A 12,270-nucleotide genomic window follows, 5' to 3' on the forward strand; every position below is an offset into this window, starting at 1 on the left:
CTCATGTATTATGCGAGTTGTATTAATAAATTGGCAAAGAAATGTAAAGTAGGTTCTTGTTGGTGCACAAAAAATATCAATTTTACATAGGGATGGTAGTTTTACCATCTTCAATTGTCTCTGATGCATCCTATATGAATTATTGTTCTCTTAACTGAACACCACTTTGTAACTGCAAAAATAAAAAGTTGCAATTGTTTTATTGACATTCTAAGTGCTTCTCCTATTAATACCATTTTCATATTAGAAAAAGATAATACCCCAAACTAATGTTTTATCTGAGATAATGTTACCTGCTGCACAAAATAGATTTTTTTTAAAATTTATTTTTAAGAAATAATTTCACATGTAGTTACATAAACCCTTAGGAGTTACTTTTTTAAGTAGAAGCATGACTTTTATAGTAAGACAGCTCATGATTTGTTCTTTGAGGGTTTTATTTTAATAAGATTATTCTGCAACTGGATGATGACACAGTTTAGGTTTGTTGGGATTATTTTTCAGCAGCCAATCAGCTAGCCAAATCTATGGAAAAGAAAAAAAAATCTTTATGTTAATTAATGTTCACATACTTTCTTCAATATATACTCTATCAATTTAAAACAGTTTCCAAAATCACTTTAGGAATAATAAGAAAATGACCACTAAAAATTGAAACAATAAGTATTACATTAGGCAATACTGTCAAGCATAGATCCAAATTGGAAAGGAAGGTAAAACTATGTTCACAGATAACATGACCCTTGTATATACAGGTATAATATTCCTCCACCAGTTTATTGTACTTTGCAGATACAGCTTTTTTCTTTACAAATTGAAGGTTTTTGAGCCCTCTGCATTGAGCAAGATTAGCAGCACCATTTTTCCAAGAGCAACTGCTCACTTTATGTCTCCATGTCTTTCTGTGTCTGCTAATTCTCATAATATTTCAAACATTTTCATTATTGTTAGATTTGTTATAATGGTCTAGGGCTTCCCAAGTAGAGTGGTGGTAAAGAACACACCGGCCAATGCAGGAGACATAAGAGACGTGGGTTCCATCCCTGGGTCAGGAAGATCCCCCAGAGGAGGAAATGGCAACCCACTCTAGTATTCTTGCCTGGAGAATCCCATGGGCAAGAGGACAAAGGAGCCTGGTGGGCTACAGTCCATAGAGTCACAAAGAGTCAGACACAACGGAAGTGACTTAACACACATGTAGTGGTCTATGATCAGTGATCTTACTGCAAAATAATCATGACTCACTGAAGGCTAGGATGATGGTTAACATTTTTTTAGATTAAGTTATACACATTGTCTTTTTTAAGATATAATATTATTGCACACTTAATAGACTACAGAATAGTGTAACCCTTTTATATATGCATGGGGAAACCAAAAAACTTGTATGACTTGCTTTACTGCAATACTTGCTTAACTGTCATGGTCTGGAACCTAACTGGCAACATCTCCATGGTATGCCTGTATAAAAAATTCCAAAGAATCTAAGAAAGCTACTAGAGCCAATAAATGAATATGGCAAAGTTGCAGGTTACAAGATCAATACACAAAATCAGTTGTGTTTCTACATATCAACAATGAATGATTCAAAAAGGAAATTAAGAAATCACTTTCATTTATAATAGCCTTGAAAAAATATCTAGGATAAATTAACCAACCTGTGTCCTGAAAATCATAAAACATTGCTGAAAGAAACTGAAAAGATCTAAATAAATGATAAGACCTCTCATGTTCATGGATAGAAAGATTTAATAATGTTAAGATGCTAAGATGTCAATGCTACTCATAGTGATCTACAGATTCAACACAATTCGCATCAAATTTCCAACTGCTGTTTTTGCAGAAATGGAAAAATCAATCCTTAAATTCATATAGAATTTCAAGGAGCTCCAAATAGCTAAAAAAGTCATGAAAGAAATCCAATTGAAGAATTTTCCAATTTTGTTCTTCCCAATTTTAAAATCTTCTATAAAGGTACAGTGATCAAGACAATGAGGTATATAGATATACATACAGATCAATGGAATAGAATTGAGAGTCAGAAATAAACCCATATATATAATCAACAGATTTTTGACAATGGTTCCAAGCCCATTCAATGGAGAAGATACAGTCTCCTCAACATATGGTACTTAGAAACTGGATTTCCATAGGCAAAAAATGAAGTTGACCCCTATCTCACTTACTATAAAAAATTAACTCAAAGTTTATCAATAACATAAATATAAGAGTTAAACTCATTAAAATCTTAGAAGAAAATAAAGGAATAAATCTTTATGACCTTGAATTTGGCAATAGATTCTTAGATATGACACCATAAGCATAAGCAAAAAAAAAAAAAGGTAAATTAGAGTTTATCAAATATTCACAACTTTCATGTATCAAAGGACATTATCAACAAAGTGAAAGGACATGGGGCTTCCCCTAGTGGCTCAAAGTGAAGAATCGGCCTGCCAGTGCAGGAGACATGGGTTCGATCCCTGATCTGGGATGATGCCACATGCTATGAAACAACTAAGCCTGTGTGCCACAACTATTGAGCCTGTGCTCCAGAGCCTGGGAACTGCAATTACTAAGTCCACGTGCCACGACTACTGAAGCCCGAGCACCCTAGGGCATGGTGCCTAGACAAGATAAGCCATCGCAATGAGAAGCCCTTGTACTGAAACTAGAGAGTAGCCCCCTCTTGCTACTAGAAAAAAGCCCACACAGCAAAGAAGATCCAAAAATAATAAATAAAATTATTATTTTTTAAAGTGAAAGGACAACCTATAGAAAGCGAACATATATTTGCAAATCATATAAATATTTAAAATCTATAACATATAAAGAACTCCTGCAACTCAACCACAAAAACAATTAAAAATGAGCAAAGAATATGAATATGAACAGACATTTCTCTGAAGAAAATATACAAATGGCCAGTAAACACTTGAAAAGAGGGTCAACATCATTTGTCATTAGGGAAATGCAAACCAAAGCCACAATGACAGGCCATTTCACATCTAATAAGATGGTTACAATTATTAAAAAAAAAAAAGGAAAAGAACAAGTGTTGGCCAGGACATGGAGAAACTGGAACACTCATGCATTGCTAGTGGGAATGTAAACGGGTGCAGCTGCTGTGAGAAATAACTTAGTGGTTACTCAATAAGTTAAACTCAGAATGATCATATGACCCAGAAAATTCACTCTTAAGTACATACTTCAAAGAAATGAAAACAGGTACTCAAACAGATACACCAGTGTTCACTGCAACATTATGTACAATAGCCAGTAGGGAGAAACAATCTAAGTATCTATCAACAGATGAATGGATAAATAATATATATATATCATCAAATATTATTCAACTATAAAAGGGATAAAATTCTAGTACATGCTACTACATGAACTTCAAAAGCATTATGACAAGTGACGTAAGTCAGACACACAAAAAAACCAATATAATTCTTATACGTAACTTAGGTAAAATATCTAGAATAGACAAATTCATGGAGACAGAAAGAATAGAGGTTACTAAAGGGTGGCAGAAGGAGATAATGGGGAGTTATCACTTAATGGTTACAGAGTTTCTGTTTAGGGTGATGAAAGTTTTGGAAATAGGTAGTCATGATGGCTATACACAACTGTGATTATAATTAATGCCACTGAACTGTACACTTGAAAATGGTTAAAATGATAAAGTTTATCTTATATGTACCACCAAAAAAAAACAAAAAAATTGTTAAGTATATATAGAAGTATTGAAAATAATGTTAAAAACAATTGTTTATTGTGGTACTGTTATCAGAACATACAGCTCAACATAATGGAATACATGCTCACAAACAGAATTTTATATGTGACAAATGTGGCCTTATAAATCAATGTACAAGAACAACTGATCAGAAAAAAAATCAATTTAGATCTTCATTTTGTGATATATATAAAAGTAAATTCCAGAGACATAGCAAAGTTAAAAATGAAAAAAACTATTAATAGAAGAAAATGAAAGTGAATATTTAGCAAAACCTTCAATGGAATAGAACTTTCTAAACTTAGATGATAAAGTAAAACTCACAATAAGAAAAAAAATTAAGGTTTGACTTACTGAATATTATGTAAAGTCAAAATTAGAAGTTAAACAAAAAGGGAAATATTTTTGCAGCTAATAGAACAAGCTTGATATAACCAATACATAAAGAATTCTTACACCTATCCTTCTCAAACTATTCCAAAAAACTGAAGAGGAAAAAAATGCTTCCAAGCTCATTCTATGAGGCCAAGATTACCTTGACACCAAAACTAGACAAAACAACACCAGAAAAGAAAATTATAGGTCAGTATCACTGATAAGCATAGCAGCAAAAATCCTCAAAGAAAACTGAATTCTATACATTAAAAGAATCATACACCATGATCAAGTGGGACTTATTCCAAGGCTGTAAGGATGGTTCAATTTCTGCAAATCAATATAATACATCACATTCTGAAGTATAAAAATCACACAGTCATCTTAACAGATGAAGAAAAAGCTTTTGACAAAATGCAACATCCATTTACAATAAAAATTCTCAGCAAAGTGAGTATAAAGGGACGATACCTCAACATAATAAAGATCATATATGACTAGCCCACAGTAACATCATGTCCACTTTTTCCACTTTTATTCAGCATAGTGTTAAAAGTCCTAGCCACAGCAATCAGAAAAAATTAATTAATTAAAAAAATAAAAGAAATCGGAACAGGAAAGGAAGAAGTAAAACTGTCACAATTTGAAGATGACATGATATACAGAGAAAACCTTAAAGACAGCACCAAAAAACTGTTAGAACTAATAAACTCAGTGAAGTTGCACAGAACAAATTTAATACAGAAATGTGTTGTTTCTATACACTATCAACAAAAAGAGAAATTAAGAAATCAATCACATTTACAATTGCATTAAAAAAATACCTAAGAATAAATCTAACTAAGGAGGTAAAAGACCTGTACTAAGAAAACTGTTACTACACTGATGAAACTGAAAAACAAACAAATGGAAAAATATGTTACATTCATGAATTAGAAGAATTACTATTGTTAAAATAACCATACTAACCACAAGATTTAATGCAATCCCTATCAAAATAACCATAGCATTTTCCACAGAACTAGAACAAATAATTCCAAAACTTGTACGGAAACACAAAAGATATTCAATAGCCAAAATGATCTTGAGAAACAAGAACAAAGCTAGGGGTATCACACACCCTGATTTTAAACTATACTACAGAGCTATAGTAACCAAAGCAGTATGCTACTGGCATAAAAACGGACACATAGATCAACAGAAAATAGAGAACCAGAAATGAAACCACATTTATATGGTCAATTAACTTATGCCAAAGAAGACAGGAAATACAGTGGGGAAAAGACAATCTCTTCAATAAATGGTTTTAGGAAAATTAAATAGCTACATGCAAAAGAATTAAACTGAACTACTCTCTCACACTATATACAAAAACAAGTGAAAGATGGATAAAGACTTAACTGCAGAGAGGAAACCATAAAATTCCTAGAAGAAAACACATGCAGTATGCAATTTTGAAATCAGTCTTAGTAATATATTTTTAAAAATAGTCCTTGAAATATAGTTAACTCACAATATTGTATTATTAGCAATATATTTTTGGATGTATTTTTCCTCAGGCAAGACTTCCCTGGTGGCTCAGACGGTTAAGCATCTGTCTACAATGTGGGAGACCAGGGTTCGATCCCTGGGTCAGGAAGATCCCCTGGAGAAGGAAATGGCAATCCACTCCAGTACTATTGCCTGGAAAATCCCATGGACAGAGGAGCCTGTTAGGCTACAGTCCATGGGGTCGCAGAGAGTCAGACACGACTGAGCAACTTAACTAACTAACTAACTTCCTCAGGCAAGGGAAGCAAAAGCAAAAAAATCCAAATGAGATCACATAAAACAAAAAGCTTTTGCACAGCGAAGGAAACTATCAATGAAATGAAAAGGCAGCCTACTGAATGGGAGAAGATATCTGCAAACAATATATCTGATAAGAAATTAATATTCAGTATATACAAAGAACTCATACACCTCAACATCATAAAAACAAAAACTGAATTTAAAAATGGGCAGAGAACCTGAATAGATATTCTTCCAAAGAAGACAGATGGCCAACAGACACAACATCACTAACCATCAGGGAAATGCAAATTAAAACCACAATGAGTTATCACTTCACATCAATCAGAATGGCTATCATCAAAAAGAACACAAATAGGACTTGCCTGGTGGTCCAGTGGTTAAGAATTCACCTGCTATCAGGGTTTCATACATAGCACCAGCTCCCTCGCTGCTATCTATCGAAAATCAGCCCTTGACACAAGGGTTTGAAAAAAATTAATAAAAAAGATTTTTTTAAAAATGAGAAAAACAAAACAGAAAAAATAACAGTTAAAAAAAAAAAAGAAAGAAACAAAACAAACAAAAAAAATGGAGGAAAAAAAGAATTCACCTGCCAATGTAGGGGACACCCATTCAATTCCTGGTCCAGGAAGATTACACATGTCCTGGAGCAACTGAACCCATGAGTCACAACTACTGAACCCATTCTCTAGGGCCCACATGCTGCAACTATTGAGGCCCTGAGCTACTGAGCTCCCTAGAGTCCATGCTCTAAAGCAAAAGAAGTCACTGCCACGAGAAGCCTGCGTAGTGCAATGAAGAGTAGCCCTCATTCACTGCAACTAGAGAAAGCCCACGAACAGCAATGAAGACCAAAAAAAATAATTAATTTTTTAAAAAACACAAATAACAAATGTTGGCAAGGATGTGAAAAAAGGTAACCTCATGCACTGCTGGTTGTAATTTAAGTTGATATGGCCAGCAAAGAAAGTAATAGGCTCCTCAAAAAATTAAAATCAGGAGAAGGAAATGGTAACCCACTCCAGTATTCTTGCCTGGAAAAGTCCATGGACAGAGGAGCTTGGCAGGCTGCAGTCCATGGGGTTACATGACTGAGCACGTGTGCATGAGGGTGGAGGGTGATGGGTTGTAGCAATAACCTGGTAGAACTGAAAAAAAAAAAAAAAAAACAATTAAAATCAGAACTACCATATGATCCAGCAAGTCTGCTTCCTGGTCTTTTTCTGAAGAAAACAAATACACTAATTTGAAAAGATATATGCACCCTTATGTTCACTGAGCATTTTTACAATAGCCAAGATATGGAAGCAACCTAAGTCAACAGATGAACAGGTTAAAAAGATGTGACATATACATACACATACACATACATACTGGAATATTACTCAATAGAAAAGAAAATTCTCCATTTGCAACAACATGGATAAATCTAGAAGGTATTGTGCTGTGTGAAATAAGTCAGAGAAAGATAAATACTATATAATTTCACTTATAAGTGGAATATAAATACTAAAACAAATGAATAAACAAAACAGAAACAGAGTCACAGATACAGAAAACAAATAGGCAGTTGCCAGAGGGAAGGCAGGTAAGTAATGAGTAAAAGCGGTAAGGGATATTAAGAGGTACAAACTTCCAGGTACAAAATAAACAAGTCACAGGAATTAAATGTACAGGAGAATGGGGAATATAGTAAATAATAATAACAATACAATACATTTTATGGTGACAGATGACAACTAGATTTATCATATTGAACATTTTGCAATATAAAGAAGTATCAAATTACTATGTCATGCACCTGGAACTAACACAGTATTGTAGATTAGTTATAATTCAGTAATGGAAAAAGGAATTCTTACAAAACTCCAACAGATAAGTGGATCTAAAGAAAAATAGATAATTCACAAAGGAGGAAATACAATTAAACATAGGAGAAAATGTTTAACTTTACCAGTATACATATATATATATATATATATAAAGTTAAAGCAATTGAATTCTCATCTTTCATTTATTTTGTCTCTTATTAAGTGAGTCCAATCCCCACCCCAGTGTTTTTAACTTACATCTAAGACTTATATGGATGAAGTGAAACGAAAATTATACATTGGTAATCACAGTGTACCTTGGGATTGCCCTTTAAGGAAGCAATATGACAGTATGTATTGTGACTGAAAATATTTGTATTAGAAATAATAATGCAAAAAAATCAATAAAATTCTGAAAAAGAAGAGTAATAGAAAGATTTAGAACTATCTGATTTTGAAATATATTACAAACCTATAATACTTAAAGCAGTATGGTACTTACAAATGAACAGACATATATAAATGAAATAAACCAACTCACCAAAATAGAAATAAACCCACAAAATGCATACAAGAACTTAGTATATATTAACAGCAGATTCTTAAATCTACAAGAAAAAAAATCTACAATAAAAACAACAACTATCTTAAATCTACAATAAAAACAAACCATCAATAAATGGTTTGGGTCAACTGAGTAACCAAATGGAAAATTAAATAAAATGTGGCATCTACCTTACTTCCTGTAACAACAACAACAAAAAAATTCCAGACGATCAAAGACATATCCATGGGGGGTGGGAGGAAATATAATATTACAGTGTATTAGAAGGGGACTTTCCTGGCAGTCCCCTGGTTAAGACTTTGCCTTTCAGTGCAAGGGATGTGAGTTCAATCCCTGGTCAGGGAGCTAAGATCCCATATGACACGTGGACAAAAAGAAAACAAACATAAAGAACAGAAGTGGGCTTCCCTGGTGGCTCAATAGTAAAGAATATGCTCCTGCCAATGCAGGAGACACGGGTTTGATCCCTGGTCCAGGAAGAAGTGTGTCACAACTATTGAACCTGTGCTCTAGAGCCCGGGAACCACAACTACGTAAGGTCATGCGCCCTAAAGCCTGTGCTCTGCAACAAGAGAAGCCACTGCAATGAGAAGCCTATGCACTGCAACTAGAGAGTAGCCCCTGGCCACCACAACTAAAGAAAGCCCTTGTGCATCAATGAAGAACAAGTACAGCCAAAAATAAATAAATAAATAAAATTATTTTTAAGAAAGCTTTCCCTTAAAGAAGCAACATTATAACAAATTCAATAAAGACTTTAAAAAATGGTCCACATAAAAAAAATTCTTCATGAAAAATGTACTACAAGGCAGCATGAGAGAATGTTATTTATGATCTTGAAACAGAAAACCTTCAAATATGACAGAAACCCAAGCCATAAAAGAGCTCAATAAATACAGCTACATAAAAATTAAAATATATCATGAAAATAGTCAAAAAAGACAGTGATAAACTACAGAAATCTATTAAAATCTACTAATCAACAAAAGGTTGATTTTTTTAAACATATAGAGTACCAATACAATAAAGAAAATACTAGATAACTGAGCCCTGGCAAATGGATTAAGGGTATGAGGAATTTCATAGAAAAGGAAATGCAAATGGCTCTAAGCAGCGTATATAAAAGATACTCAAACTCACTCATAACAAAAGAAATATAAATTAAGTTATGAGATACATTTTTCACCTATTACATTGGTTAAAAAAAAAACCCACCAAGCTTGAAAAAACATCAGGCACTCTCATTCAATTTTCATCGGAGTATAAAATGGTACAACTATGGTGGCTTAGGCTGTAAAGAATCCACTTACAATGCAGGAGACCTGCGTTTGATCCCCGGGTTGGGAAGATCCCCTGGAGAAGGGAATGGCTACCTACTCCAGTATTCTTGCCTAGAGAATTCCATGGACAAAGGAGATTGACAGGCTACAGCCCATGGGATCGCAAAGAGTCGGACACAACTGAGCCACTAACACTTTCACACTTTGATTGTGCTGTGCTGTGCTAAGCTGCTAAAGATGTGTCCAACTCTGTGTGACCCTATGGACCGTAGCCTACAAGGCACCTATATCCATGGGATTCTCCAGACCAAGAATACTAGAGTGGGTTGCCATGCCCTCCTCCAGGGGATATGCCCCACCCAGGGATCAATCCCACATCATTTATGTCTCCTGCATCAGCACACGGGTTCTTAACCTCTAATGCTACCTAGGAAGTTCCCATACTTTCACTACAAAAGGCAATTTGCCAATATTTATCCAAAGTAAAAATACACATATCAAAAACATCAAAATAACATTCTTTTTTACTCAGTATTTCATTTGTAGAAATTTATTCTATAGATATATGGTATGCTGATGAATAAAGATATTCACTGGAGCAGTTTATAACGAGCAAGGAGTGGAAGCAAACTAAACAACCATCTATATGTGACTAATTAATAAATTGTAGAGAATCCCCTGGTAGTCCAGGGGTTAGCACCCTGCCTTTCTACTGCAGGGGGCAAGGGTTCGATTCCTGGTTGGAGAATGAAGATACCACAAGTCACATGCCCTGCCCCCCCCCCAAAAAAAAATTGTACAAATCCATAATACAGATTGCCATAAACTGTTCTTTCAAAATGGGGCAATTTCGTTTATAATGCTATTTAATAATTTACAATATAAAGTAAATAAGGTAAAAAGTTATCAAAAACTATTTTTAGTAACTAGCATTTGTATCTGTGTTTTTTAGTACATCTAAAATGATATGTTTATATACATATATAGATTTTCACTGAAAGGATATACTAAAGGCTGGTAACAATGATCAACTCAAGGAACAACTGGGTGGCTGAGGAAGAGGAATGTAAAGGAGAGTATATATTTCACTATATATCCTTTTGGAACTTTTAAACTTTATACCATATTCAGACATTGCTTATTAAAAAATTAAACAGTTTAAAAAATGTAAGTTCTTTAAGGGTCAAAAAAATTTTTTTAATTTCATGTTTCAAATTATAATTTAACTTTTTGATCTCTTTCCAAAGAGATCAAATAATGAAATAATCTCAATGTGTGAAAAGCTTTATACTCGAGAGATGTTTACTGTTACAATATTTACAACAGCAAACAAACAGCAGAAGAATGGTAAAGATAACAAAAGAAATATGTAACTATTAAAATAAACTCTATAAAACATACACTTAAAAATTAAAAAAACAACAAAAAAAAAACAACAAATAAAAACATACACTTAAATACAGCAATATTTATGGGATATGTTTACATATAGTGATATAAAAAAACAAAACCTGAGCAAAGAAAAAAAAGAGAACTGAATTAGTTTCTATAGAAATACAGACTTTTTTAAAAAAGTCCAAAAACAAAACCAGTAATAGCAGCAGCTAACATTTGAGCACCTACATACATGGCATGTGAAGAATTTTACATGCACTAATACATTTAATCCTAATAATATCCATGCTAGCTAGGTAGGTACTAATATATTTATATCCTGTTCTTGTTGTTCAGGTGCCAAATCATGTCTGATTCTTTGCGACGCCATGGACTGCAGCACACCAGCTTTCCCTGTCCTTCACCATCTCCTGGAGTTTGCTCAAACTCATGTCCATTGAGTCAGTGATGCCATCCAACCATCTCATCCTCTGTCACCTCCTTCTCCTCCTGCTTTAGTCTTTCCCAGCATCAGGGTCTTTTCCAATGAGTCAGCTCTTCCCATCAGGTGGCCAAAGTTTTGGAGCTTCAGCTTCAGCATCAGTCCTTCCAATGAATATTCAGGGTTGATTTCCTTTAGGATTGACTGGTTTGATTTATTTGCTGTCCAAGGGACTCTCAAGAGTCTTCTCCAGCATTACAATTCAGAAGCATCAATTCTTCGGTACTCAGCCTTTTTTACTGTCCAGCTCTCACATCCATTCACAACCACTGGAAAAACCATAGCTTTGACTATACAGACCTTTGTTGGCAAAGTGATATCTATGCTTTTTAATATGCTGTCTAGGTTTGTCATATCTGAGGTTAATGATATTTCTCCCAGGAATCTTGATTCCAGCTTGTGCTTCATTCAGCCCAGCATTTTGCATTATGCACTCTGCATATAAGTTAAATAAGCATGGTGACAATATACAGCCTTGACATTCTCCTTTCCCAATTTGGAACCAGTCCGTTGTTCCATGTCTGGTTCTAACTGTTGCTTCTTGACCTGCATACAGGTTTCGCAGGAGGCAGGTAAGGTGGTCTAGTATTCCCATCTCTTTAAGAATTTTCCACAGTCTACACAGTCAAAGGCTTTAGCATAGTGAATGAAGCAGATGTTTTTCTGGAATTCTCTAGCTTTTTCTATGATTTTGGCACTCTGATCTCTGGTTCCTCTGCCTTTTCTAAATCTAGCTTGTACATCTGGAAGTTCTCAGTTCACATACTGTTGAAGCCTAGCTTGAAGGATTTTGAGCATTACTCTACTAGCATGTGAAATGAGTGCAATTT

The 12,270-nt window shown here is 34.2% G+C and overlaps 1 protein-coding gene across 3 annotated transcripts in view; it reads right to left on the reverse strand.

Annotated features, from left to right (window-relative positions):
- Positions 1–327: 327 nt before the first annotated feature.
- NME5 (NME/NM23 family member 5) overlaps positions 328–12,270 on the reverse strand; it is a 29,333-nt gene continuing 17,390 nt past the window's right edge. For 2 of the 3 annotated variants that reach the window (XM_005891702.2, XM_070374883.1), the window contains exon 6: positions 328–525. In XM_005891702.2, the coding sequence (XP_005891764.1) occupies positions 451–525 (75 nt within the window). In that variant the 3' untranslated portion in view covers positions 328–450. The remainder of the gene's footprint in view (positions 526–12,270) is intronic. The other variant, XM_070374884.1, reaches the window with a different exon arrangement.

This window comes from Bos mutus, chromosome 7 (assembly GCF_027580195.1).
Source record: "Bos mutus isolate GX-2022 chromosome 7, NWIPB_WYAK_1.1, whole genome shotgun sequence".
In the NCBI taxonomy this organism is placed as follows: Eukaryota; Metazoa; Chordata; class Mammalia; order Artiodactyla; family Bovidae; genus Bos; species Bos mutus.